Source organism: Sphaeramia orbicularis, unplaced genomic scaffold (genome assembly GCF_902148855.1).
Source record: "Sphaeramia orbicularis unplaced genomic scaffold, fSphaOr1.1, whole genome shotgun sequence".
NCBI classification, from domain to species: domain Eukaryota; kingdom Metazoa; phylum Chordata; class Actinopteri; order Kurtiformes; family Apogonidae; genus Sphaeramia; species Sphaeramia orbicularis.
In genome coordinates this window covers 15323-43130 of record NW_021941646.1, presented here as the reverse complement: position 1 = coordinate 43130, position 27808 = coordinate 15323, and the positions used below count along the sequence as shown (strand labels likewise).

The window sequence follows — 27808 nt, the reverse complement described above, 5'->3', positions numbered from 1 at the left end:
AGCAAGAGTCCAAACATGGTGAGGAACATTTTCATCTAGAAGTTCTGCAAAAAAATAACCAAGAAGTAAAAGGAAAGTAGATGAACTTTCCTTTTCCTCTTCATCTAGAATTTGTTGTAATAATGTTCTAATTACCTTTTTTTAATATCAAGAAAGCGAGGCCTCAGATTTTAAAGCTGTAAATGGGACCGGATCATTCGTACTAATAATATCGTGTTAGACTGTGTGGAAGTTTATTCTGCCATGCAAGATATTCTCAAACTGTACCTGCAAACAATTTCAAAATGACTTTCAGTTAGATATCTTCTAAATAATAATAATAATAATACATTTTATTTATAGGCGCCTTTCTTGGCACTCAAGGACACCGTACAGTAAAACAGGAGAGTTTAAAACAAGCAATAAAGCAAAGTAAAAATTTAAAAAAAAAATCTAAAAATGGCAATGTATAAAATGGAGGATGCAAAAGTAATTGAACTTTGTAATTTGGCAAAAAACAAAACAAAACACAAAAACCCTGCAGTCTGGTCTTTTCCTCTGTCCAGCGTGAGTGTATCTCTGTCCATGTGGGCCAAGCTGGAGCTCAGATTGGAAATGCATGCTGGGAGCTGTACTGCCTGGAGCACGGCATCCAGCCGGACGGTCAGATGCCCAGCGATAAGACCATCGGAGGCGGAGACGACTCCTTCAACACCTTCTTCAGTGAGACCGGAGCTGGGAAACATGTCCCCAGAGCTGTGTTTGTGGACCTGGAGCCCACCGTCATAGGTACGGCCACTCTGTTGACTGGAAATCTGCTGGAACACGCCAGTAACAGGACAGCTCAAAAACCACAATGAATTACCTCCACCAGGAGCTGGGGTGATCGCTTTGCTTTGTGTGTGTGTGTGTGCGTGTTTATTTGTTTGTTTGTTTGTTAGCAAGATAACTCCAAAAGTTAGGGACGGATTTTCATGAAATTTTCATGAAATTCTCATGGTGATCGGGGGGGGGGGGGGGGGGGGGGGGTTGGTTCAGTCAGAAGGAGGAGTGGACTCGCATCATCAGAATGAACAGAAATGAAGGAAATAATGAACAAAATGCACAAAAATGAAGAAAATATAAATATTGAACAAATTTAAGAAAAATGAATATAAAAACACAATGAAGAAAAATTAAGAAAATAATGAAGAAAATGAAGAAAATATAAAAACAAAATGAAGAAAAATAAAGAAAATATAAAAACAAAATGACGGAAAATGAAGAAACTAATGAACAAAATGAAGGGGGGGGGGGCAGATCTCTCTTGGTGGAGGTCTGCGCTCTCTGAGTGTTTTTCTTGTTTAGGTTGATGAATTTACTGCGTCAGACATCTTTATATTTTCTACACTGGGTACTCTTTTCGCTTTGCTCTGACTTACACTGCGTGCTCATGTGAAACATATGACTGCCGGTGTTTCTCCACCTTACTCCAACACTTGCGTAAAAACGGCTCTCTGGTTAAATCTGGGCTGCCCCGGGGCGTCGCATAATTTAAATTAACTCACCAGTTATATTTCGGATGAAGGGACCAACCCAGGAGAAAGGAGGAATTCACCAAAAAGAAGGTCGGAGGTTTTAAAAAGTTAAAACAGAGCTTGATTTATTGCTTCATGCAAAAATAGAAAAAGTTACAAAAAAAGAAAGAAGTCAGTTATCAATTAGTCTAGCATCAAACACACTATTCGTGTCTGACTTTGTCTCCTCTACATGAAAATCTTCTTCATTACATGTTCTAGTCTTCAGTCACTTGGAAGTCTTCCATATTTGGTTCATAATCTCAACATTCACATATGATTGGTTTGACAGTTGTTTCTGGGTCAAACATGTCACAGCTTATGTCAATAACTCCACATAAGCTAATTCTAAGAAAAACCACATTTGAAAGTTCACTTGAGTTAATCACACCTTGTTTTGACATCTGCACCAAAAATTTAGCTTACACTGCATAGTTTAGCCACAAAGAGTTTCTGTAAGTACGTCTAGTTCTAACACTTGACCACAGAAAGTCCCTGAGTTTAGAAGGCAAGGCAAGTTTATATGTGTCGCACATTTCAGCAACAAGGCAGTTCAAGATGCTTCACACAGGACACTGAAACACAACGACAGGGAAAAGAAACATTTAAAACATTATAAAAGAAACATGTTAAAGGTGATAAAAAACAGCAAGAAAACAACACAGAAAACCACAAATATAAAAACACACACATATTAAAGGAAGAGTCACAGTACAGAGTTTGGAAAGAGAATCTAAAATTTAAAAAGTCAAAAGCCTTTTAGTCAACGGCAGCAGTGAACAGGTGAGTCTGGAACCAGAACCAGAACCCAGTGAACAGGTGAGTCTGGAACCAGAACCAGAACCCAGTGAACAGGTGAGTCTGGAACCAGAACCAGAACCCAGTGAACAGGTGAGTCTGGAACCTGGACTGAACAGAACTCAGACTCTCAGATCTCAGACCTGATATTTTCTGGTAGTTTGTTCCAGATCTACGGAGCACAGAAACTGAACGCTGATTCTCCAGGTTTAGATCTGACTTTTGGAACTCAGAGCAGACCTGCACCAGACCACCTGAGTGGACTGGAGGGTTCAGACTGGACTAGAAGGTCTCTGATGGATTTGGGGCCTAAACCATTCAGTGCTTCATATGCTAGCAAGAGAATTTGAAAGTGGACTGATGTGGTCCACTCTCTTGGTCTTAGTGAGGACTGGAGCAGCAGCATTCTAGATCAGCTGCAGTTTTCTGATAGACGTTTTAGGCGGATCAGAGCAGATCCTGCTCCAGTATCAACTCCACTAAAGATAAATGCATGGACAAGTTTTTCCAGGTCCTGCTGTGACATCAGTCCTTTAATCCTAGAAATGTTCTTGAGGTGACGGTAAACTGACTCAAGATGAACTCAGCTCACTTTTACCACAAAGCTGCTAAATAAGATGTTTTTCTTAGAATCTGACCTTTTCTCCAAGTTCAGCACACACCAACCTGAAACAACCCTGATGTCTGATGGTTATCTGACATTTTAAAGCAAGATTCAAAGTCACACATTCAACTTCCATTGAACAGAAGATATGCCTCACAATCTCACTCAAAGTTGAACTGTACTTGGCCCTGCCATGAACTGGAGACTCGTCCAGGGTGTACCCCGCCTTCGCCCATAGGTAGCTGGGATAGGCTCCAGTACCCCCCATGACCCTAGTGATGGGCTCCAGCACCCCCCATGACCCTAGTGATGGGCTCCAGTACCCCCCATGACCCTAGTGATGGGCTCCAGCACCCCCCATGACCCTAGTGATGGGCTCCAGTACCCCCCATGACCCTAGTGATGGGCTCCAGTACCCCCCATGACCCTAGTGATGGGCTCCAGCACCCCCCATGACCCTAGTGATGGGCTCCAGCACCCCCCATGACCCTAGTGATGGGCTCCAGCACCCCCCATGACCCTAGAGACAATAAAACGGTTCAGAAGATGAATAAATGAATGAATAAACTGAACTTGTAAAGCACGTGGAGGCTCACACTGCTGTTTTCCAAATGCAGATGAGGTGCGTACAGGGACATACAGGCAGCTCTTCCATCCAGAACAGCTGATCACTGGAAAGGAAGACGCAGCCAATAACTATGCACGTGGACACTACACCATTGGAAAGGAGATCATTGACATGGTTCTAGACAGGATTCGAAAACTGGTGAGTTCCGTGAAGAAACTGTGGTGTCAAAAAAAAATCAGTATTTTGATCAAAAGTATTCAATTTGTATTCAAAAGTATTGAACCTGTATTCATTTATATGCCAGAAGTTCTTCTTAGTGTCATGTGTGGATTGTACCAGAACAGCTGACTTTTTTTCCTGAGAGGCCCACAAAAGAACAAACACATGAAGTCATCGAAAGAACACATGAAATTGTGGAAAGACACAAAACGAGGCGGGCAGAAAGAACATGTGAGCTCATGGAAAGTTTCAGCAAACGTGGTGTAGAAAAGAAGGACATGTGAGTGGAAATTTGGGACTTTCTGGGAAATAATTTACATTTTCTGGGAAAAGTTTAATATTAATATATGGTAATCAAATACTGGAAATTAGTTGTATATGTTCTGACCAATCCTGACAGATGCCAAAAAGACCATATCCTATCGGAGACAAGCTGAAAAGGGGTTTCTGACGTGAATAGATTAATGTTCAAAATATGATAAAAATGGGTGTGGTTTGTAGCTAAACCCAACCTACTTTTGACAATATAAAAGTGGTCTCCCAGAGCCAAAAGTCAGTTGTTTCTGCAGGCGTCAACTCAGTGTTTATTTTATGGATGAATAAACACTTTGTGCGGCTCCAGTTCTGCTCAGTCTCTGATTTCGACCTGACTCTGTGTGCATTTACTGGACGAAGCTCCACTACATAGATGGGAGTTCAGAGACATAAATTCAACACTACAGAGGACAGTGAGGAAGAGCATCAAAAGGACCAAAGAGGTCTCCCACCTGTGGCAGGACATTGACAATTTTCATGATAAAACTTGAACTTCAGAAGATAACGAACTGTGGACTCACATTTTGTTTTATTTGATTCCTTTCCTCCAGGCTGACCACAGGGTTAGGGTTAGGGTTAGGGGTAGAACCTGGTTGTATCTGAACCCTTTGCTCCCTTCCTTTCCTCCAGGCTGACCAGTGCACAGGGCTCCAGGGTTTCCTGATCTTCCACTCCTTTGGAGGAGGAACTGGCTCTGGCTTCACCTCTCTGCTGATGGAGCGTCTCTCTGTGGACTACGGGAAAAAGTCCAAGCTGGAGTTTGCTATTTATCCGGCCCCTCAGGTATCTACAGCTGTGGTGGAGCCCTACAACTCCATCCTGACCACCCACACCACCCTGGAGCACTCCGACTGCGCCTTCATGGTGGACAACGAGGCCATCTACGACATCTGCCGCAGGAACCTGGACATCGAGCGTCCCACCTACACCAACCTCAACAGGTTGATCGGACAGATCGTCTCCTCCATCACCGCTTCTTTACGCTTCGACGGCGCCTTGAACGTGGACCTGACGGAGTTCCAGACCAACCTGGTCCCCTACCCTCGGATCCACTTCCCTCTGGCCACCTACGCTCCAGTTATCTCAGCGGAGAAGGCCTATCATGAGCAGCTGTCGGTGGCCGAGATCACCAACGCCTGCTTCGAACCGGCCAATCAGATGGTGAAATGTGATCCTCGCCATGGTAAATACATGGCCTGCTGTCTGTTATTCCGCGGTGACGTGGTGCCCAAGGACGTCAACTCTGCCATCGCCACCATCAAAACCAAACGCACCATCCAGTTTGTGGACTGGTGTCCCACTGGCTTCAAGGTGGGCATTAACTACCAGCCTCCCACTGTGGTTCCTGGAGGAGACCTGGCCAAAGTGCAGAGAGCCGTGTGCATGCTGAGCAACACCACGGCCATCGCTGAGGCCTGGGCTCGACTGGACCACAAGTTTGACCTGATGTACGCCAAGAGAGCCTTCGTCCACTGGTACGTAGGAGAGGGCATGGAGGAGGGAGAGTTCTCTGAGGCCAGAGAGGACATGGCAGCCCTGGAGAAGGATTATGAGGAGGTGGGCACCGACAGCATCGAGGACGGAGAGGAGGAAGGAGAGGAGTACTGAGTGGAAAAACTGAGTGGGTGACTTTACTGTTCCCACTGATCTGTAGTATCTAAGTTTGTGAACGTAGTGTACATTTAAAAGGGATGGGAATTGAGATCCGGTTCTTTCTGAAAACCGGATCCCAGTAGCTCGATTCCTTGGAATTATTTGCCTCCCTGCTTAACGATTCTTCTTATCGATTCCTCCTTCGTTGCACATGCGCAATGACGTCACGCGTACGTTGCATTGTTTTGGTCAGAACGAAGACAACATGGTGTTGAGGCAGAAACGAACGGTCCAAACAGACCCCACCAGGTCCAAACAGACCCCACCAGGTCCACACAGACCCCACCAGGTCCAAACAGACCCCACCAGGTCCAAACAGACCACACCAGGTCCAAACAGACCACACCAGGTCCAGCTGAACTCTGTTAAAGCTTCCATTTCTTCTAAAGGTGGAATCCCTCCAGTCTGTTCAAACATTCGTCCACATGTGATTCATCAGATTCTCTACTCAGCGGTGCTTGTGAATCTAGCGACAGAGTGAACACCAGGCCGTCATCTGGGCCCAGTTCTGGTTCCGGTGGGTTCAACAAACGTCATACCCAAATACTAGTTTCTGAAGGTAGAGGAAAGGAAATGAGGAGCACAACAACTGGAGATGAGTCCAGTCGAACCGGTTCCATGTAGTGGAAATGCGACAATAGAGGAATTAGTAAAGAGTCTGGAGTTTGACTGGCACTGCACCCCTCATTTTCTGTGCAGATGGAAATATAAAAGACAGTTAATGCAAACACACCTGTTTGTACTCTTTTATTCCCTCAACTAATGAGAATCGATAAGAGAATCGATAAGGAATTGGATCAATAAGCAAAGTCGACAATGGAATTGGAATCATTAAATTCTTAACGATTCCCATCCCTAACACTTAAGTAACTTTATCATGGGATCCTCTCTACATTTGAATATGGTGTCATGTCCAGATCTACCCTTCCTATCCTCCTTTTCTTGAACCAATAAACGAACAGATCTTTGTGCTGACGTCCTTGTACTTTGGTCTGTGAATCCACTGGAACATGCACACAGTCTGCTTCACTACTCACTTCACTGAAAACTGAACATTTCACTCTAATTCCTCACATTCTTATGCAAACTCTTAGGTAACAGAATAACCCTGGTGATCATATGTAGGTAGGTTCTTTGGTTGTTGGGAAAAGGACATTCTCCTTTTCTCTGCATTAAAGAAAATAGAGAGTAATAAAGCCATAATATGTAAATATTAACACCAGTTCACTCACTTCTGTGTGTTGTTAACCCTTTCATGCACAGTGGTCACTCCAGTGGTCACTCCAGTGGACAGTTGTTCTCCAGCTGTTCTCTTGTATATTCATGGGTTTTGTAGTTTTGAGTTCCATATCAGCCAACACAGTGGACGCTTATGCACCATCCCATAATAATACACTGATATTCATACCACTACTGTAACTGTGCTGTTTTAGATAAACCTGACATGTTTTAGTGTAAATCAAACGCTAGTTGTTATTAGACTGTAATTAAGTTTTCTTAAACAAAAAGTTGTTTGTTTTTTTTGCATATTATCTCCATGAAGTGAGTACTAACTAGTGTTAGAGTATTATAATAAAATGTGAGAAAACATCAGATCAGCAGCATTAAAAAAATGTATTCCGTAGTTTTCACACAGTTTAGCACTTTTTGATATTGCATTTTAAATACATGATTCTTTGCTTGTGGAAGCCAATAACGTAATAACAGCCAATAACGTAATAAATCTGTCATTTTTAAACTGTAATAGGCCAATAGCATAGTAAAATTCTGAACCGATAACATAATAACTTTTGGTCAATAACGTAAGAACTTATTATGTTATTGGCCTGGCAAAAAAAATTCTTTGCAAATGTAATAACTGAGCTAATAACGTCATGATATATTAATATCGCTGTATTTAAGTTTCATTTATTAGATATAACTGTTATAAAATTTCTCTCTCTCTCTCTCTCTCTCTCTCTCTCAATAACCAGCCAATAACAGGATAAGTTATCATGTAATTGGCCAAAAGTTATTACATTATCAGTTCAGAACTTTTATTACGTTATTGGCCAGTTATTACCTTATTGGCTTATTACATTTTTAAAATGGCACAATTATTACTTTATCAGCCGTTATTACAAATTAAACGCATGGTGTCCAGCAGAGTGGATGTTTTTGTAACTCCATTAAAAATAGGTTCATTAAAAAATTTCAATCACATTGTTTTTTTCATGCCTAAAGAGGAATAAAAACACTCAGGAAAAAATAATCTTGACTAAGGTCCTCATAATTCATGCATCAAAGGGTTAATGATATATTTTGCTTAAAAACTTTTTTTTTCTTCAGTTCACTCCATTTTGATGCAACCTTTAAATTTGCACAGGGATTTTATGAATGTTAGCAGGATCAATAAATTAAATATTGGAAAATACATGATTTTCAAAGAAAAAATGCTAAATTCAGAGGATGATATTGTGATAAATGTTCATGAGTCAGGTCAGAAAGGATAAATTTAGAGGGCAGATTCATTTGGAAAAATATTTGTTGGTTTTCAAGAGTTAAATGTGTCAAACAAGTTAAAAGGAACACTTTTCAGTTCTGTCTGTCTTTTTTTTTTTTTTTTTTTCAACTTTATTGAAAACATTCAGTATACAGTACAGAAATTTGAACAAACAAGATGTCCAAAAGGAAAAAGGATTTGAACAAATACATTTAAGAAAATAATGCATAGATTTAAAGACACAAAGCATAATATACAAATAATGCTATAAAAAAGTACATAAATAAATAAATAGAAATAAGAGATCTAACAAAATAAATAAATAAATGCTACAGCGAGTTCAGTCAATATTAAAGAATTGTTTATAAATAGCCAGGGTGTTGGAGCTATTATTATTATTATTATTATTATTATTATTATTATTATTATTATTATTATTATTATTATTATTATAGATGAATTCTAAAGATGTAATATATATTTCAAATTCTGAAAGGAAGATTTTAAAATCGGGGTGTGTTTTAGTGGATTATTACCTCCGCCAAGGAGGTTCTGTTTTTGCCAGGGTCTGTCTGTCTGTCTGTCCGTTAGTGTGCAACAGAACTCAAAAAGTTATGGACAGATTTGGATGAAATTTTCAGGGTTTGTTGGAAATGGGATAAGGAAGAAATGATTAAATGTTGGTGGTGATCGGGGGTGGGGGGGCCCACGGGGGGGCGGGGGGGCATTTCCAACAAACCCTGAAAATTTCATCCAAATCTGTCCATAACTTTTTGAGTTATGTTGCACACTAACGGACAGACAAACAGACAGACAAACAGACAGACAGACAAACCCTGGCAAAAACATAACCTCCTTGGCATGGGGGGCCCACGGGGGGGGGGCACTGATCAGCCTTGGCGGAGGTCTGCGCTCTCCGAGTGCTTCTAGTTTTTTGTATACTTTTCAGTTCTCAGTTTTCTGCCTGTTTGCGTTGAGCTACCTTCACGTTCCTCCGACAATATATGACTGAAGTGCACTTCATTACAAATAAGTAACGATTTTCCTTTGATCATTTTGTAATATTTTCTCTTTTATCGCTATAATATCTACTATGTTTCGTCGGTACGTGTTACCACTAAGTTAAATATGAAGACAAGTAGAAGAATATAAACGGAAGGGAATCATTTAGGATATTCCGACTCGACCCTGAAGGCATCATGGTTTAAACGTTTGCTCCCGCCAATAGAAATTCAAACCTTTGCTTTGGCCCCGCCCCTTTCAGGAAGGTATATATACAACCCACACCGCGGCGCGAGCTCATAACTGCCTTTACAACCGATTCTTCAACGTCGGAGTGAAGGAGAAAAAAGTCTGAAAAATGGTAAGAATAAACCCACTTTTTATAGTTTATTTTAAGCTAAAAAAGGAAGGCCGCTGTTGTGAAGATTTTCACTTCGGAAAACTTTATATAAAGGCGAACATGTGTCAGTACTGTAAAGGTTAATGTGGAATGTTAAATAGTTGTTAAATAGATACACGTACTTTATTTATGCCAAACCGGGAAAGAAAACAAAACCTGTAAAGAAAATAATTCATGTAAAGTTCGTGACAAAATGTAAAAAAAAAAAAAAAAAAAAAGTGTATCACGTGACGTCAGCTGGGTCCTGTAGTGTTGAAGAAAATGACCAAAAATGTCTATTTGACCTGTGAAGTCGGTTGTTAATGTTAGTATTTTTAGTTGAAATCCTTGGAAAAGCTGTGGAGGGTTTGATAGCAGTGAAAATCCCAGAGGAAAAACTCAAAGTTTGTGCGTGTTTCGTATGCGGAAGGCGCCATCAGATAACGCCCTGTCCGTCAACATTATGTAAAGGTGGGTGGGGTGGGGGGGCGGGCACCTCCTCCTGCCCCCATAGTTTGGGTCCCCCTCCCCCCCTCCCTCCACCTCCCGGTGTTTTTCCATTTTCCTGTTGAACTGATTTTGCTGTTGCTGCTCTGCTTGGGAGGATTCACAACACGGTTTAGATCTGCACTCGTCCGCCATGTGACTCATGACGTCACATGCCGGAAGTAATCACCTGAGTTCTGGGCATGCACCGACTTCCCCTCCCTTAGTAAACATGTCCAAGATCAGGGAAATAATTTGTAAAAGATGATTTCCCATCTATTGTGAAGTTGCTCAAGAGGACGTTTTTTAGACCAAGGGTGTCAAACATGCGTCTGGGGTTGGGGTTAGGGTGGGGGGTTAGGGTTAGGAGAGGCAGAATACAGTTAAAATTGGACTTTTTTTTCTTAATAAGTTTAAGTTTTTTTCATGGTTGTTCATGTTATTCACATTTTGAAAAGGACAGTTTATAAATGTCAATGTTTCCATCATGTAATTTTACTTTTTTCACTAAAAAATACATTGAAAGGTTTGGAGTTGGCATTAATTATATATTATTATGTTATTAATTTACTGGTCCGGTCCATTGGATAAATTTGTGATACGCAAAAATTACACTCAAGATATCAACAGTCAATCCTTTTGCTTTAGGGACCATATAAAGCCCTACTTTAGTCTCAAGTGGGTCAGATCAGTAAAATACTATAAAAATAACCTACAAATGATGACAATTCCAAATTTTTCCTATGTGTTTTAGTGGAAAAAAGTGAAATTACATGAAAATGTGTAAATTTACAAACTAGCCTTTCAAAAAAAAAAAAAAAAGAAAAATTAGAAATGTCCGAAGAGAGGTCAACACAACCCTAGATAGAACATAGATGGGTTTAAATCTTTTTTTTCATGGCTGCAGACAGATTTCTCTCTTCTGTTCGGGTTCCAAACTGGCTCTTTGCTCTGTAAACCTCACAGACTCCTGCTTTAACCCTTTCATACACAGTGTTCACTTCAGTGGACAGTTCTTCTCCAGCTGTTCTCTTGTATAGTCATGCTTTTTGTTGTTTTAGTTCCATATCAGCCAACACAGTGGACACTTATGCACCATCCCACAAACTGACATTCATACATTTACTGTAACTTTGCTGTTCTAGATAAACCTGATCTGCACTAACATGTTTCAGTGTAAATCCATTGCTAATTGTTATTAGACTGTAAGTAACAGTTTTCTCACTCAAAAACTTTTTTTTTTTGTTGTTGTATATTATCTCCATGAAGTGAGTAATAACTAGTATTAGAGAAACTTAAAATGTGAGAAAACATCAGATTAGCTGAATGAAATATATTTTTATTTCATAGCCTACACACGGTATATTAATTTTGATAAAGAATTAAAAACATGCCCATCACTCACCACATTTAATAGGATGTTTTAAACTAAGGTATTCAATAAATATAAAGTATTAGAATAAATAAGCCAATAATTAGTATGAATCTAAGATTTTGCTTAGATTATATTATTTGTTTTATTATATTATTGTTTAAAACAGTGCCATCTTGTTTTCTCATTTTGTTTCTGCAGCTTTCCTTCTTGTAAATAGGCATAAATAAGCTGTTGTTTCAGTTTAAGCCCTTTTCACCCATGTTTAATATAGAAATCCAAACTGTATGTATGGATATATCATGTTTGGTTAAATGGACAAATAAATTACTACTACTACTGCTACTTTCTGATGATGGTGTCTTTTTGCTTCAAAAATTTAAAGCATGAGGTCCAGCTGAGCGGACATTTTTGTAACTCCTTAAAAAATAGGGTCATAAAAAATTTTAAATCGTATTGTTTTTTTCATGCTTAAAGAGCAATAAAAAGATTCAGGAAAAAAATATCGACTAAGGTTCTGATAATTCATGCGTGAAAAGGTTAAACATTACACAAACAAGTGTTAGTTAATTATGAAAATTGCTGGTAATTGTTTTAGTCATTGAATCATTTGATTAAATACTCCCCGTCCCTCTATCTGGCATATTTTATCTTATTTGTCAGAGGTCTAAGTAGGGCTGTGCAATTAATCAGAATTCAATTACAATTTCGATTACTACACGCAATGATTACAAAAATTATGTAATCGAGAAAAAACGATTATTAATTTTGAGTTGTTTAATTCACATGCACGCAAGCTCCCATGAGCTGCTCTGCCCCGCCCCCCTATAAGATACTGCTGCCTGCTAGCCGGCAGGTCCACCCCAAGAGGAAAGTTGTACCTAGTGGTCTGGAAAAACGGCAGGAGAATCACAGCAGAAGTGCTTGGTAAACAAAAAAGGCAAGTCGAATTCAATTGTATGGAATCACTTTGGGTTTGATGAAGAGCAAAAACCCATTACGTGCAAAAAGTGTTTCGTAGTTGTGTCCGCACCGACCGCTAACACAACAAACCTTTGTAACCATCTAAAGTTTAACCACCGCGACCTTTATCATAATCTTATGAAAAACTAAAACACATAAAAACAACTCCGTCTACAACTTCGTCCGCAATGCAATCTTCAGTCTCCGAATTTCTTTACGCTGCAACTCCCGTATTAACCTAACTGAAACCTCACGGCACACCACTGAATTTACTGTTTCACACTACACTGAACATACTTGAATTTATAATTTGCACTTTAAATGAGTTTTTTTTTTTTATTGCTACAGTTCTTTGGTAAGTCTATAGCAGTTTAATTCCAGTGCACTATTTGTTTACAAAAGGAAACATACTTGAATTTACAGTACACTTATTTGCATTCAAAGATTTTTTTGTTTCATACAAAAGTGAACATACTTTGTTTTAGTGGTTAAAAGCTTTATTTATATTTAAAGAGTATATGTTACATTGTTTTGCAAGAAAAAAATAAACAACTTTAAGGTTAACAAATAATCGTTTTTAATAATCGTGATTTCAATTATTGCTAAAATAATCGTGATTATTTTTTTTTCTATAATCGAGCAGCCCTTGGTCTAAGGTTATTCCTGGATGTTTCTTTATACAAAAACAAAGTCAGCCCAGTAATAAGTGTGATCTGGGTCAGTCCAGCGCCTAAACTGGTGCACCATCAATGTCTAATGATTACCATAGATGCACATGGACATGAGCTGTTTTCTGAGTACATTTTTGCCCCTTCCTTTCTCTACAGCGTGAGTGTATTTCTATGCATGTGGGCCAAGCCGGAGCCCAGATGGGCAATGCATGCTGGGAGCTGTACTGCCTGGAGCACGGCATCCAGCCGGACGGTCAGATGCCCAGCGATAAGACCATCGGAGGGGGAGACGACTCCTTCAACACCTTCTTCAGTGAGACCGGAGCTGGGAAACATGTCCCCAGAGCTGTGTTTGTGGACCTGGAGCCCACCGTCATAGGTACAACACGTTTGACTCAACTTTATTTGAGCGCCCACCTCAGATTCATCTAGGCCACGGGCCAGGACGGTCCCTCGTGCACAGTGGTCCCTCCAGTGGACAGTTCTTCTCCAGTTGTTCTCTTGTTTATTCATGGGTTTAGTTGTTTCAGTTCCGTATCAGCCAACACAGTGGACACTAATGCACCATCCCATAATAATACACTGACATTCCTGTAACTTTCCTGTTCTTTTTTCTAAATCAATTACTAATTGTTATTAGACTGTAATTAACAGAGTTTTTTTTTTTTTTAAACCAAATTTTTTTTTTTTTGCATATTATCTGAGTGAGTAATAACTAGTATTATAGTTTGTTCAAATGTGAGAAAACACCAGATTAGCAGCATTAACCCCCTGAGGCCCAGGAAAATGAAAATGTTTGAGTTTTTCCATTAAACAATTGTCTTGATTGGAAACTGCATAATGCAACTGTTTTTTTGTTTTTTTTTTCCGGATATATTTTTTAAAATTATTTTTATTTATTTATTTTTTTAATGTAATGTTCTTTGCAATGGACAGCAAGTAAAACTGTCAAACTTTTGTCCCCTACAGAGGACAGAAATGCATTGCTGAGTCTCAGGAGGATAAAAATGCTTTTATTTAATAGTTTTCACACAGTTTGTCAGTAAATACATGTCTCTGAGCTTCAAAAAGTAAACACGTGGTGTCCGGCTGAGTGGATATTTTTGTAACTCCATGAAAAATAGGTTCATAAAAAAAAAAAAAAAATCACAGTTTTTTTTTTCATGCCTAAAGAGGAATAAAAACACTCAGGAAAAAAAATCTTGATGAAGGTTCTCATAATTCATGCATGAAAGGGTTAAAGGTCATGTGTGGAACTGCTGCTCTTCATCACTTTGAACCCTTTTCTATGTTTCTTCCTCAGATGAAGTGCGAACTGGAACCTACCGCCAGCTTTTCCACCCTGAACAGCTGATCACCGGGAAAGAAGACGCCGCCAACAACTACGCCCGCGGTCACTACACGGTCGGCAAAGAGATCATCGACCTGGTTCTGGACAGGACTCGTAAACTGGTGCGCATTCTGTCTTCATTGCCTGTCACATTCCATCAGGGTTCGACCAGCCATCACCAGTGATCAGTTACTTTATTGATCTGTTGTTTGGTCCGTTAAAATGACCGGTCTTAGTTTAGTTTGTTGTGCAAATGTGTTCAGGAAATGAAGCAGAAAATATTCAAATTAAAGAAGCTGGAATTAAAAAAAACAAAAAAAAAACTAAATGAGTCTATTTCCAAATAGTAGGGCTATAATGACCAGTTAACAAATACTTAGTGACATCATGCATTTTTGTTTAAGGAAAAGTGTTTTTTAGTGCCGAGTGCAACACTTAAGTATTTAATTGTTTTACAAACTTTTTTAGACACTGGAATTGTTCTGCACAAAATTCACTTTTCTTTCAGGGAAAAAAACATTTTATTCCTGCAGCAATATTTGTTGAATATTGAATAGAATTACAGATTGACTGATATGGATTTTTCAGGACCGATACTGATAATTAGTAGTTAGAGGAGGCCGATAACCGATATTTGGAGCCGATATTCATTTGCAGTGAAAGTGTAAAAATTGCATCTGAGCCCAAATAACCCAGCTTGAAATTGATTTCTTGATATTGGCCCATCAGATTAAAAAAACAAAAGGCAGATGCCGATATACGTCAAATTTCCAAATGTCGGAGATGATAATCGGTTGATCTTTATACTTTTGTAACTTTTTAGTGTATTTTTGCATATTTTTTTGTATACTTTAGTATAGTTTTGCTTATTTTTAGTATACTTTAGGATGTTTTTATTGTATTTTTGCATATTTTTGTATATTTTTGTGTACTTTAGTATATTTTTTTAATTAATTTTTTGTAAACTTTAGTATGTTCTTAGTGTATTTTTTACATGTCTTTTGTATATTTTAGTGTATTTTTTGGATGTTTTTAGTGTACTTTAGTATATTTTTAGTGTATTTTTGCATATTTTTTGTAAACTTTAGTATGTTCTTAGTGTATTTTTTACATATCTTTTGTATATTTTAGTGTATTTTTGCATATTTTTAGTGTACTTTAGTATATTTTTTGTGTATTTTTGCATATTTTTTGTAAACTTTAGTATGTTCTTAGTGTATTTTTTACATGTCTTTTGTATATATTAGTGTATTTTTGGATATTTTTAGTGTACTTTAGTATATTTTTAGTGTATTTTTGCACATTTTTGTATATTTTAGTGTATTTTTGGATATTTTTAGTGTACTTTAGTGTATTTTTAGTGTAATGGTGTGAGAAACGTTTGTATTTGTCATTATTTCTAGTTGATTCTGTTGTTATTTGACTGATTCAGATCCACTTTAGCTCATCCTGGTCTAAATGTGGAACCTGAACCAACATGAGTCTAAAACAGTGAATGTCAAACATACAGATGTGCATTACAGATGGAACCTTAGAGCCATTGGTCCACCATTTTCCAGATCAAGTTTGTGTTCAACGTGTGGTAATCAAACACGGTTATCATGATAATTAGAATTTAAACGGTAATACTAACCTTGGGGAAGTTTACCGCGGTTTACGGTTATACCGGTAATGGTTCCATCCCTAGCTGCAGTGGATGTTGAGAACCTGGTTGTATCTGAACCCTTTGCTCCCTTCCTTTCCTCCAGGCTGACCAGTGCACAGGGCTCCAGGGTTTCCTGATCTTCCACTCCTTTGGAGGAGGAACTGGCTCTGGCTTCACCTCTCTGCTGATGGAGCGTCTCTCTGTGGACTACGGGAAAAAGTCCAAGCTGGAGTTTGCCGTTTATCCGGCCCCTCAGGTATCTACAGCTGTGGTGGAGCCCTACAACTCCATCCTGACCACCCACACCACCCTGGAGCACTCCGACTGCGCCTTCATGGTGGACAACGAGGCCATCTACGACATCTGCCGCAGGAACCTGGACATCGAGCGTCCCACCTACACCAACCTCAACAGGTTGATCGGACAGATCGTCTCCTCCATCACCGCTTCTTTACGCTTCGACGGCGCCTTGAACGTGGACCTGACGGAGTTCCAGACCAACCTGGTCCCCTACCCTCGGATCCACTTCCCTCTGGCCACCTACGCTCCAGTTATCTCAGCGGAGAAGGCCTATCATGAGCAGCTGTCGGTGGCCGACATCACCAACGCCTGCTTCGAACCGGCCAATCAGATGGTGAAATGTGATCCTCGCCACGGTAAATACATGGCCTGCTGCCTCCTGTACCGTGGTGACGTGGTGCCCAAGGACGTCAACTCTGCCATCGCCACCATCAAAACCAAACGCACCATCCAGTTTGTGGACTGGTGTCCCACTGGCTTCAAGGTAATCTGTCCTGCCACAGACAATAGATAGATTTACTTTATGAATCCCCTAGGGGAAATTCAGAATACAAAAATACAGTCACCGCTCCACAAACAGCCATACCACATCAACACTCAATAAATAAATAAATGCCGAGTATACGTAGCTGTGAATAACTTAGATTCAATAGAAGTAGACTTAAAAGACAAGATGTGTTTTCTACCTATCACATAAAAATATAAAAGCATAAAAACATAAAATCATAGAAACCCATCTGAGGACAGAAGTGTTCCTGAGCTCCTCCCTCCTATACACCCCCACCCAGCTGCTCCTCCTCCCGTCTCCTCCCACCTCCCCTCCCACTTAAAGACTTATATAGTCTTATTGTAACGAGGGACAAACGACTTTGCATATCTTGTGTTGGAGCAGCTCAATGAGCGCAGTCTGTCACTAAAGGTGTTCCTCTGCTGACACAGGACACTGAGTAATGGGTGGATGACATCCTGCATGACTGCCCTCAGTCTGGACAGGGTTCTGTTCTGTTCCCACCTCTGTGGAGTCCAGCTTCAGTCTGGACAGGGTTCTGTTCTGTTCCCACCTCTACGGAGTCCAGCTTCAGTCTGGACAGGGTTCTGTTCTGTTCCCACCTCTACGGAGTCCAGCTTCAGTCTGGACAGGGTTCTGTTCTGTTCCCACCTCTGTGGAGTCCAGCTTCAGTCTGGACAGGGTTCTGTTCTGTTCCCACCTCTACGGAGTCCAGCTTCAGTCTGGACAGGGTTCTGTTCTGTTCCCACCTCTACGGAGTCCAGCTTCAGTCTGGACAGGGTTCTGTTCTGTTCCCACCTCTGCGGAGTCCAGCTTCAGTCTGGACAGGGTTCTGTTCTGTTCCCACCTCTACGGAGTCCAGCTTCAGTCTGGACAGGGTTCTGTTCTGTTCCCACCTCTGCGGAGTCCAGCTTCAGTCTGGACAGGGTTCTGTTCTGTTCCCACCTCTGCGGAGTCCAGCTTCAGTCTGGACAGGGTTCTGTTCTGTTCCCACCTCTGCGGAGTCCAGCTTCAGTCTGGACAGGGTTCTGTTCTGTTCCCACCTCTACGGAGTCCAGCTTCAGTCTGGACAGGGTTCTGTTCTGTTCCCACCTCTACGGAGTCCAGCTTCAGTCTGGACAGGGTTCTGTTCTGTTCCCACCTCTGCGGAGTCCAGCTTCAGTCTGGACAGGGTTCTGTTCTGTTCCCACCTCTGCGGAGTCCAGCTTCAGTCTGGACAGGGTTCTGTTCTGTTCCCACCTCTACGGAGTCCAGCTTCAGTATGGACAGGGTTCTGTTCTGTTCCCACCTCTACGGAGTCCAGCTTCAGTCTGGACAGGGTTCTGTTCTGTTCCCACCTCTACGGAGTCCAGCTTCAGTCTGGACAGGGTTCTGTTCTGTTCCCACCTCTACGGAGTCCAGCTTCAGTCTGGACAGGGTTCTGTTCTGTTCCCACCTCTACGGAGTCCAGCTTCAGTCTGGACAGGGTTCTGTTCTGTTCCCACCTCTACGGAGTCCAGCTTCAGTCTGGACAGGGTTCTGTTCTGTTCCCACCTCTACGGAGTCCAGCTTTAGGCCCACCACAGAGCCCACCTTCTTGATCTTATTCAGGTGCTGGATGTTCCTCTTCAGGGTTCTCGCTAGTGTCATTGAACGTTGGGGTCCCTGACGCTGTTCCTGGGGGGCCCCAACGCTGAGATTTGACCCGTGACGCTGTCTTTCAACCAGCGTAGCAGTGTTTGTGTGTGTGTGTGTGTGTGTGTGTGTGTGATCATCCAGTGTAATGATGATGAGATTTGAATTTGAAAAATCTATTCCTTTGTCTTGGCTCAAAGCTCTGCAGACAGGAAATGAGAACGATAGAAGCCACACCCCTTTGTGTGCATTGGTATTGTCTGACCCCGCCCACCAACATCACTTACCTTACGCTCATTGGCTGACAATGAGACTTCAGTCAGTTTATCTTAATTAAACGGACCCATCACCGGTGGAAAATCAGATCTAAACTTTAGTTTGTGTGTGTGTGTGTGTGTGTGTGTGTGTGTGTGTGTGGTGTCAGTGCCGCTCCGACTATCCCTAATTTCGTGCAAGTGAATATTTTTCAACGATCATGTCTGCGTCTCTGAGTATCAGTTTGTGTCAAGTTCCCGTATGCAGTAATTCCCATCAATAATAACCATTCACAAATTAAAAAAAAAAACAAACAGTTTCTGCTTTTAATCATTGTTGTAACAAAGACAAACACTTGGCTTCACTCCTCAAAATTTGCCCCTCAAAATGTAGGAAATGATGTTTCAGAGAGTTGTAAATTTCAAAGTTTTGTGGGGGAGGATGCCCCCGGACCCCCCGACAAACCCCCATGGTGTTCTGTGATCAGGGGTCCTGCCCCAGGTGCAGGCTCAGGTTGAAGACGTGCTGCAGAGGATCACTCAGCTGCTCAGCACAGACGCTGAGTCGCCTGGGGCAGATGAGGTCAGGACCAGACACTGAACTCTTAATGTCAGTGAGAAGATTTGAAGAAACTTTTATTGTTCATTAATTGGAAGCCTTTTAACTTTTTCTTTTGTCTGTTGGTTCAGTGTTTTAACTCTGAAAGACAAGAACAGTCTGCATGCTATTGTAAAAATATGCTTCCAGATCACTGGAGTCAGGCTTGTGTTCCCTCTGGGAGCTTCAGGTGGTGAGGACAGCCCGCCATGCCATGTGTTCCATCTGAAGTTTGCCTTGATGCCTTCAGGCGTTACTATGCTCCTCAGAGGAGAACCTACACATCTTCTAAATCTTTTTGTCAAGTTCTGATTTGTTTGACTTTTGCTGTTTGCTCCAACTTGAATAACGGCACAGACGTCTGGAGGAGGTTTGGACAACAAGGACTTCACTCAAGATTCCCAGGACGACTTTTTCCTCTTTTTTTTTTTTTTTTTTTTTTTTTTTTCTTTTATTACAGTTCAGAGGCACAGGTGGTTTGGTGCACATACACTGAATGCAGTAATGGTCTTTAACCTTTAGGTGGAAAACCTTTAAACAAACACAGAAACCAACAATTAATTGACCAAAAAGAGCAAAATGCTATAAATACAAAATCACCATTATATAGAAAAATAGATATTTACATGTAGATAAAATAAGGTACAAAAATTGCTTAATTTAAATTGATTAACAAGAAATATATAATATATTTAACACATCTGAATAAATAAAATAAGCAGAAACAGAAAACCCAATTAATTACACTCAGTTGACAACATTTAAACCCAACACACACACACACACACACGCACACTAGTATAACTATAATTAACCGACATAATTGGACATCTGGAATCCTGTGCCCAGGCAGTTTACATTTAAAATACATGATTATATTGAACATAAAGCACAAATAACCCACCTGTTTAACAGAACCCACCCACCGCTGCAGCTCTAAGTTAAAGCCTGTTTGTGCTCACACACAACAGCACATTCATGTCACTGTCGTTATGATCAGATGATGGCAGCTCTAGTGCAGCACATGAACTAGTTCACAGACGGTCTGAGCAGCCCCTCCCTCTGCAGTTTCCAAACGTCTGTCGTCATCAGTCTGTGGTTTGCATCGGAGCTGCAGCGCCGTCTGCTCCGCCCTTTTATCCGTTGCGTCGGTGCTGTGTGATTGGAGACAGCTGCAGCCGTTCAGAACCGTGTGCACGATGACAGAACCCAGCTGAGCCCAGTGTGGACCTGACCACTGATCTGTGCTGTGACCTCTGAACTCACGTTTTTTGGTCCTTTTCTCCTTCCTCCATGTTCTTTCCCACAGTGAATTAAAACCAGTTTGACTTTACACTTTTATTCCTTCAGCTATCACACTTTTAAACTCTGACAGAAGCAATTTTAGTCATTTTATAGGATTTTTTTTCTCTTTTTTTTTTAAATATTAGCAGAACCATTAGGGTCTTTTAGTCTGCATTGGTATTTATTAATTATTTATTGTTGATTATTTACACCTCCCTTAGGCCTTTGGTCACTTCTTTCTGGACTCTCCTTACCTCCTCCAGGTCTGCTCTCTTTTTCCAGTTGAGGACTGCTTTCACCTCTGGTGATCCAGGGCTTCTTATTGGCAAAACAGCGCACTTCCCTGACACGCAGAAGCAATATCTGTGCACAGATGAACGTAGTGGGTCAGGCACTGTGGAGCCCCCCCCCCCAGTGTCATCACCATGAGGCTCCAGCAGCACACTGCAGTCAGTGCAGCTGAAGCCAAACAAACCCATCCATCCTACTGAACATACAATCCATTTGACTTTTGCACATTATCCATCTATAAACATATATATATATATAAAATGTGTGTGTGTATACATGTGTCTGCTGACTTTTTCTTCTTTTTGTTCATGGTGTTAATTTCTTGTTTGTTTCTTGTACTTCTTCTTCAGTTTGTTTGGTCCGTTTTGAATCCTTTTCTCTAACGTTGTGTTGGTTTTTCTCTCTTCTTTATCTCAGGTGGGCATTAACTACCAGCCTCCCACTGTGGTTCCTGGAGGAGACCTGGCCAAAGTGCAGAGAGCCGTGTGCATGCTGAGCAACACCACGGCCATCGCTGAGGCCTGGGCTCGACTGGACCACAAGTTTGACCTGATGTACGCCAAGAGAGCCTTCGTCCACTGGTACGTAGGAGAGGGCATGGAGGAGGGAGAGTTCTCTGAGGCCAGAGAGGACATGGCAGCCCTGGAGAAGGATTATGAGGAGGTGGGCACCGACAGCATCGACCAGGAAGACGACGAAGGGGAGGAGTACTAGGTTCACTGTGGGGCCGCTGTAGAACACTGACAGAAAAAAAGATGAACATTAAAAAAATGTGGATGCACTGTTGTGGACTGACTGTGATGGTGCACATTCTAGTGAGTGTCCTGCCTCATTTGTGTTCAGATGAATAAAAAAAAATCCAGTCCATTTTTGGTGTCTTCTTCTTCAGTCAGGGATCAGATGGGGTTTGGGATTCAGCGAGGATGAACGGGGTGGGGTGGGGTGGGGGGTTAGTGGGGGGGTGGTAGACACAGCATGAAGGGTTCAGAATGGTTTGATGTGAATATTTCTCTGAAGTTTCACGGTTGACTTGGACCTGAAGTGAGAATAATATCAGTAAACAAATAGATGTATGAACGCATTCATGTGTCGACTGACAAAAGGAAAATAAGCTCAAAATAAGGTGAGTAAAAAATGTTGAGTATTTTGTATATTGGTATTCTATTACCCTAGTAATAGTGGATAATTTTTTGGGCTGTTCTCTTTTTTTTTTTTTTTTTTTTTTCTTATAGTGGATAATTTTTTGGGCTGTTCTCTTTTTTTTTTTTTTTTTTTTTTTCTTATAGTGGATAATTTTTTGGGCTGTTGCACCTCTGGGCCACCGTAGTGACGCCTCTAAAGGACCAAAGCTTAAATCTGCTTTCCATCCTCAACACTTTTCCGTTCAGTAAATTGTTTGGAAGGAATCAGTTCAGGGTCTTTTGACAGAAAAAAGTCACCTGAAAAAAAAAAAAATCTATGCTTCTGTTCATTGGATTATTTAGTTTTATTTATTAACTCATGTCCTCAGTGAGATAAATGAAGACAACAAAGTCCAAAGGGATGACTTTTTCAAATGATCATCCTCTCCATAAATCACCCCAACATGAACAGATACACTAATGTTAATGATGAAAGGTCTCCATCTAGTGTTCAGGTGTGATAATGACTTTTTTGTTTCATTGTTCTGAAGTCTAAGGACAGGAGTGAGTTTTCAAAACGTTATGATGTTATTTGATGATGAGAATGGGGGTGGGATTAAATAAGTTTTTCTTCTTCCCACACTCCTTTTCGAGTGTAAATGAATGATAGTGGAATTTAGAATTTGCATGTGTTCTGTAAATGCTCGAAATAAAAAACATGGATGTAGCTGAAACTTTAAACTTCTGTGCTCTTGTATTCACCAAACCAGAAGTATTCAGGCGTCCTCAGTAACTGCACTAACACTGATTTTAATAATACGATACAATAATAATAATATAAATACAAGTGACTCAAATTATGCCTGTCACATCCACCATATTAATTTGAGGTCCAAACATTTAAAGCACAATAGGTGAGATTAAACACAGAGAAGAATTTTGATTTTTGAAGTTTGATTTGACACGCAAATAGAAGTATATATAAAAACAGTTTTATTTGATTAGTAAAAAAGAAAAAGTTTCAATTTGGTGAATTTGTGGGGGATGAATCAGACTAAAATGAATAAAATCCAGATTTATAGATATCCTAGATTTATCCACAGATGTAGATTTATGAAGAACCACCCACTGTTTTCAATTTATATGAATGAAATAACAAATTTAAAAAAAACACTGAAACATGTAAAAACCAAACAAGCCTTGATTGTGTATGAAAATTTAAATATATTGACCTCTTTCTTTTATTTTTGTTATTTATTTATTTATTTTTACATAATGTTCTTTACAAATTCTGTTTCAGTATAAGGTTGATATGGATGCTCAGTCTGGAAAAAATATATATATTTTCTGTAATTCTTCGGAATGTATGTCCAGATTTTGATTAATAAAGTTAAAGGATTAAAAAAAACCTTAACTGTCGAATAGCTTAGAAAGTTAAGAATACGTTAGTTAAAATAAACTAAACAGATACAACCATTAAAAAAAAAAAAAAAAATTAAAAAAGAGAATCACGTCCGTAAATAACGGTCACGTGGTCTGGCCGTAGCCTAGGAGACGCCCTGTTTACTTCCGGGTTGAAAGCTGCCGCGGCACCAACACGCCCACGACGCGGAGCAAAGCGGATTAAAGTCCCGCAGAGATGGCAGGGGAGGCGGAAGAGGAGATCCCAGGTAAAAGAACACACTTCTATCCAACATTTGAAACCGCAGGAGCTTTTCTAACTGCGTGTTTTCTTTTCCAAAACACCAGGAAACCTGCATTTGCACTCGCATTAGCTTTAGCTCACATGCTAACGGAGAAGAAAACACATACATTCTACGTGTTAACAGTTCCTTAAGTGCGTGTTTTGGATTTGTTGAACACTTCCAGCTGCTGCATTGTACTTTTTAGACACTTACTTTACGTTTCTAAGTTCTGTAAAAGTTGGTTTTGGAAAGTGGTCCGTAATGAAATGTGAGTCCAGTTTCGGTCTGTTTTTGTAGGTGTTGAACACAGGCTGATGTGGAGATGACTCCTGTTATTATTTAGACAAGAAAACAGAGCGAGTGTGAAGCAGCAAAAAAGTAGAGTTAGTTCAGAAGTGTACTGAGGTACTTTTCTTCAGTATTTCCAAAGTATAACGTTGTTGTTGTTGGTTCACATGTGCTCACAGCTCTTCTGTGTCTGTGTTCATATTAAATCAGTCTCAGTGAATCCAAAGGAACTTTGTGTTGGTAAATGACAGTTGTTCAAATGGACAGGATTTCAGTTCTGTTCAACATGTTGATGCTCATATGAACTATGTTTTCAGCTCAAAAATGAACCATTTCAGCACAATTAATGCTATATTTTCATGTCACAAATGGACAAGTTCTATTTGAACTGAACTGAGCTGAAAAACAAATCTTCTCTTCTTTTGGATTCCCCAGTTTTTCTTCCCAGATTCTCTCCTCCATATCACATGTTTTATTTGTACAGGTTCAATCTGGAGTATGGTGCTGATCCATCCTGCTTCTGTTCCACCAACACATACATGAACCCTTTGATGCATAGTGGTCACCACAGTGGACAGCTGTTCTAGTTATTTATTTAGTGTAATTTATTGGTTTATTTAATAGGGATCATGCGTATTTATCCAATCCAACTTTATTTGTAAAGCACTTTGTAACAGCCGCAGTGGACCAAAGTGTTGTACAGAAGAATAATTAAAACCAAAATAGAAGAATAAAGAATTTGTTGTTTTAGTTCCATATTAGCCAACACAGTAGACACTTATGCACCATCCCATAATAATACACTGACATTCAGACCATTATTGTAACTTTGCTGTTTATGCAGTTACATGCTAATGCTAATTGTTATTAGACTGTAATTAACAGTTTTGTTTTGTTTGTTTGTTTATAATTTTTTTTTGCATATTATATCCATGTAGTTATGTTAAAATGTGAGAAAATATCAGATTAGCAGCATTAAAAATGTTTTTATTTCATCATTTTCTCAAAGTAAATCAGTAAACACGTTTCCTTGCGTCTAAAATTAACATCGTTTTCAGCTGAGAGGACATTTTTGAAAAACAGGTTCATGAAAACTCAATTGTATTATTTTTTTTCATGCTTGAAGAGGAATAAAAACACTGAGGAAAAAATCTTGATTAAGGTTCTTATAATTCATGCATGAAAGTGTTAAGAGTGTCACACGTCACTGTTTAAATCAACAGTTTTCTAATAATAAGCATTTTTATACAGAAAGAACAATTCTATATTGTTCTTTCCTCTTTAGTCTGATGCTAAACTATCCAATAAATAATAGTGATCCTAGTTTTTGCACAGGGATCATTAGTGGAAACGCTGACATGGCTGCCTAACAATATTCTGCCTGTTTCTAAATGTTCTGTGTGTTTGTAGATCCACTGTGATCTGTAAATTATAATGTACATGTGGAAATGAGGCAGAATATGGTTAAAATTAGGCTTTTTTTTTTCAGTTTGTTCATGTTATTCACATCTTTTGAAAGGATAGTTTGCAGACGTAAACTTTTCATAATGTAATTTACTTTTTCGCTCTAAAACATAGAGAACAGTTTGGAGTTGACATTATTTCTATATTATTCTGTTCTTATTTGACTGGTTGGGCCCACTGCAGATCAAATGTAGCTGAATGTGGAACTGAACTAACAGGAGTTGGACAGCCCTGGTTTAATGTCTGGTTTTAGAACTGAGTTTTACTCTGTGTTTTATCTGTGTTTATAGTGTGAATGTATGGATGAAATGTCTATTTTCTGTTGTTTTTGCTGCTGCTGTCTGGGCCAGGACAATCTCAATGTGCCTTTTTCCTGGTAAAATAAAGGTTAATAATCAAACATGTGTACCAGGTTTTAATACCATGTTGTTTTTCCTTTTTTACTGGATATTTCTAATTAACTTTGACATGGACTTTTCTGCATTTTTAACCCCCTCTTTTGTCCTCTGGTCAAATTGAACTCACTTCCTAATGTATTTTTTTGATCACTGTGGATGGTTCCTTTTCTTATGTTCGTCACCAGTTTGACTGATTTTTGGGTCTTTTATTCAGATGAATAACCCTGGGTTTGACCAGCCCTCCTCATCATTAAAACATTTAAAATAGTTTCACAGCCTTGACTTGGACTGACTTGTGTCAACGAAATGTATGAAGTCATGATGAAGAGCTGGAATGAAGGTGACCACTAAAGTGTAATGATGTGGATTTCTACTTTATAAACTGTCCAATCACACATGGACCGGTTTGGACGTGCACAGTCATTTAGAGGACAGTGTGATGTCTACAGCACTGTCATCCCTCTATTTAAGGAAAAGACTTTGAAGCATTTTAACAGTAAGCAAAAAAAAGACATTTAAAAGTAGCAAGGAAAACAATTTCACTGAAATAAAACAAAAACAACCAAACATCTGCAATGAACCAACATGAGTTAGCACTAAATCAGTTTGCAAATGGTTCTTATTTGCACCAGATCAAACTGCACCTTTTTCCCCTCTGTGACTTCTTTACTTTGCCTTCGATTCCCTCTTTTCTCATGTACTTTGGTCTTTTTTCTAGAATCTGGAGCTGTTTTTACTTTTGGAAAAAGCAAATTTGCTGAAAATATCCCCAGTAAATTTTGGTTGAAAAACGACGTGCCTCTGAAAATCGCCTGTGGGGACGAGCACACAGCCTTAATCACCGGTAAGAGACTTTTCACACCATTTACACTGGAATGTTCTTTGAATGGAAGTGCATTTTCATGGTGTGAACTAGGGATGGAACGATCACCGGTATAACGATAAACGGTGGTAAAATCACAGACGGTTAGTATTAGCATTTAAATTCTAATTCTCATGATAACTGTGTTTGATTACCGCACTTTTAGGGAAAAAACCCGATGGAAAGATCTGCTTTAATGTCAAATATATGAGCATAGTTTTAATTTATTACAATTTTAATTTTCTATCCCTAATATTTGGAACCAATATTCACTTTTAAAATCTTTGAAAAGGTTCGTTAAACATCTGTGTGTTATTTATGCAATAAATTACATACATTTTTCAAATCACATTTTATGTATTTTTATGTTTTTATAGTTGGTTAAAGTGAAAAAATAATAGACAGATGATATAGATGAAGTTGTGCTGAAAAAACAGATCCAAACATGGGTATAGTAAACATTTGTTTCTATAGTATATAAAGGCCAAATCAAAAGGACTGAAAAACAGACAGAATAGACTCAGACCACTAAGGGTTAATATGGGAATGTTTCTGACACAGAAGGGACAGTGGGACTGTTATTTTATTTAATTTAATTTTATTTTAAATACAGCTTGGTTCAATTCTTTCAGTGTGTGTATCAGTACTTTTTGAACATTTTGAGCACAATTTCAATAATACCGTGATAATAATGAGAACTGTGATAATTTTGGTCACAATAACCATGATATGACATTTTCATCTGTTTCCATCCCTAGTGCGAACCTGTTAAAGTTTTGGTTTTGGACTTGGAACACATGCTGCACACAGAAGTGTGGGACTGAATCTGAGTTTTGTCCAGATGTGTCAGCTGGCATGAACACAGACATCAGCTGCTGTCTTTGTCTCCACAGAAAATGGGAAACTCTTCATGTTTGGCAGCAACAACTGGGGCCAACTGGGTTTGGGATCCAAAGTGACGGTAAACAAGCCCACCTGTGTCAAAGGTCAGTCTGAAATGGTCCTGTTTTTAAAAAGGACAGTCTGAAATGGTCCTGTTTTTAAAAAGGTCAGTCTGAAATGGTCCTGTTTTTAAAAAGGACAGTCTGAAATGGTCCTGTTTTTAAAAAAGGTCAGTCT

General features: G+C 39.7%; 3 protein-coding genes across 3 annotated transcripts in view; all 3 read left to right on the top strand.

Moving 5' to 3' along the window:
* Positions 1-10371, top strand: LOC115416694 (tubulin alpha-1A chain-like). Its single transcript, XM_030130540.1, has 5 exons — positions 1-18; positions 546-768; positions 3555-3703; positions 4670-5647; positions 10358-10371. Exons 1-4 carry the CDS (start codon positions 16-18, stop codon positions 5645-5647), a joined length of 1353 nt encoding a protein of 450 aa, XP_029986400.1. The 5' UTR covers positions 1-15; the 3' UTR covers positions 10358-10371.
* Positions 9474-21613, top strand: LOC115416693 (tubulin alpha chain-like). The gene is made up of 5 exons (XM_030130539.1): positions 9474-9537; positions 13204-13426; positions 14351-14499; positions 16126-16806; positions 21289-21613. The coding sequence occupies exons 1-5, from the start codon at positions 9535-9537 to the stop codon at positions 21583-21585; spliced, it is 1353 nt and encodes a 450-aa protein (XP_029986399.1). The 5' UTR covers positions 9474-9534; the 3' UTR covers positions 21586-21613.
* LOC115416698 (X-linked retinitis pigmentosa GTPase regulator-like) overlaps positions 14776-27808 on the top strand; it is a gene marked incomplete at its 3' end in the record, with an annotated part of 26671 nt that continues 13638 nt past the window's right edge. The window contains exons 1-4 of the mRNA XM_030130544.1: positions 14776-14786; positions 23497-23662; positions 26546-26671; positions 27583-27675. Coding sequence (XP_029986404.1) covers positions 23632-23662; positions 26546-26671; positions 27583-27675 — 250 coding nt within the window. The remainder of the gene's footprint in view (positions 14787-23496; positions 23663-26545; positions 26672-27582; positions 27676-27808) is intronic.

What these genes read in the sequence shown, in the direction of transcription:
- LOC115416693 (XM_030130539.1), top strand. An exon ending in CCTGGAGCCCACCGTCATAG is followed by an intron (nt 13,427 to 14,350) that starts GTACAACACGTT and finishes TTTCTTCCTCAG; the next exon opens with ATGAAGTGCGAACTGGAACC. An exon ending in TGGACAGGACTCGTAAACTG is followed by an intron (nt 14,500 to 16,125) that starts GTGCGCATTCTG and finishes CCTTTCCTCCAG; the next exon opens with GCTGACCAGTGCACAGGGCT.
- LOC115416694 (XM_030130540.1), top strand. An exon ending in CCTGGAGCCCACCGTCATAG is followed by an intron (nt 769 to 3,554) that starts GTACGGCCACTC and finishes TTCCAAATGCAG; the next exon opens with ATGAGGTGCGTACAGGGACA. An exon ending in TAGACAGGATTCGAAAACTG is followed by an intron (nt 3,704 to 4,669) that starts GTGAGTTCCGTG and finishes CCTTTCCTCCAG; the next exon opens with GCTGACCAGTGCACAGGGCT.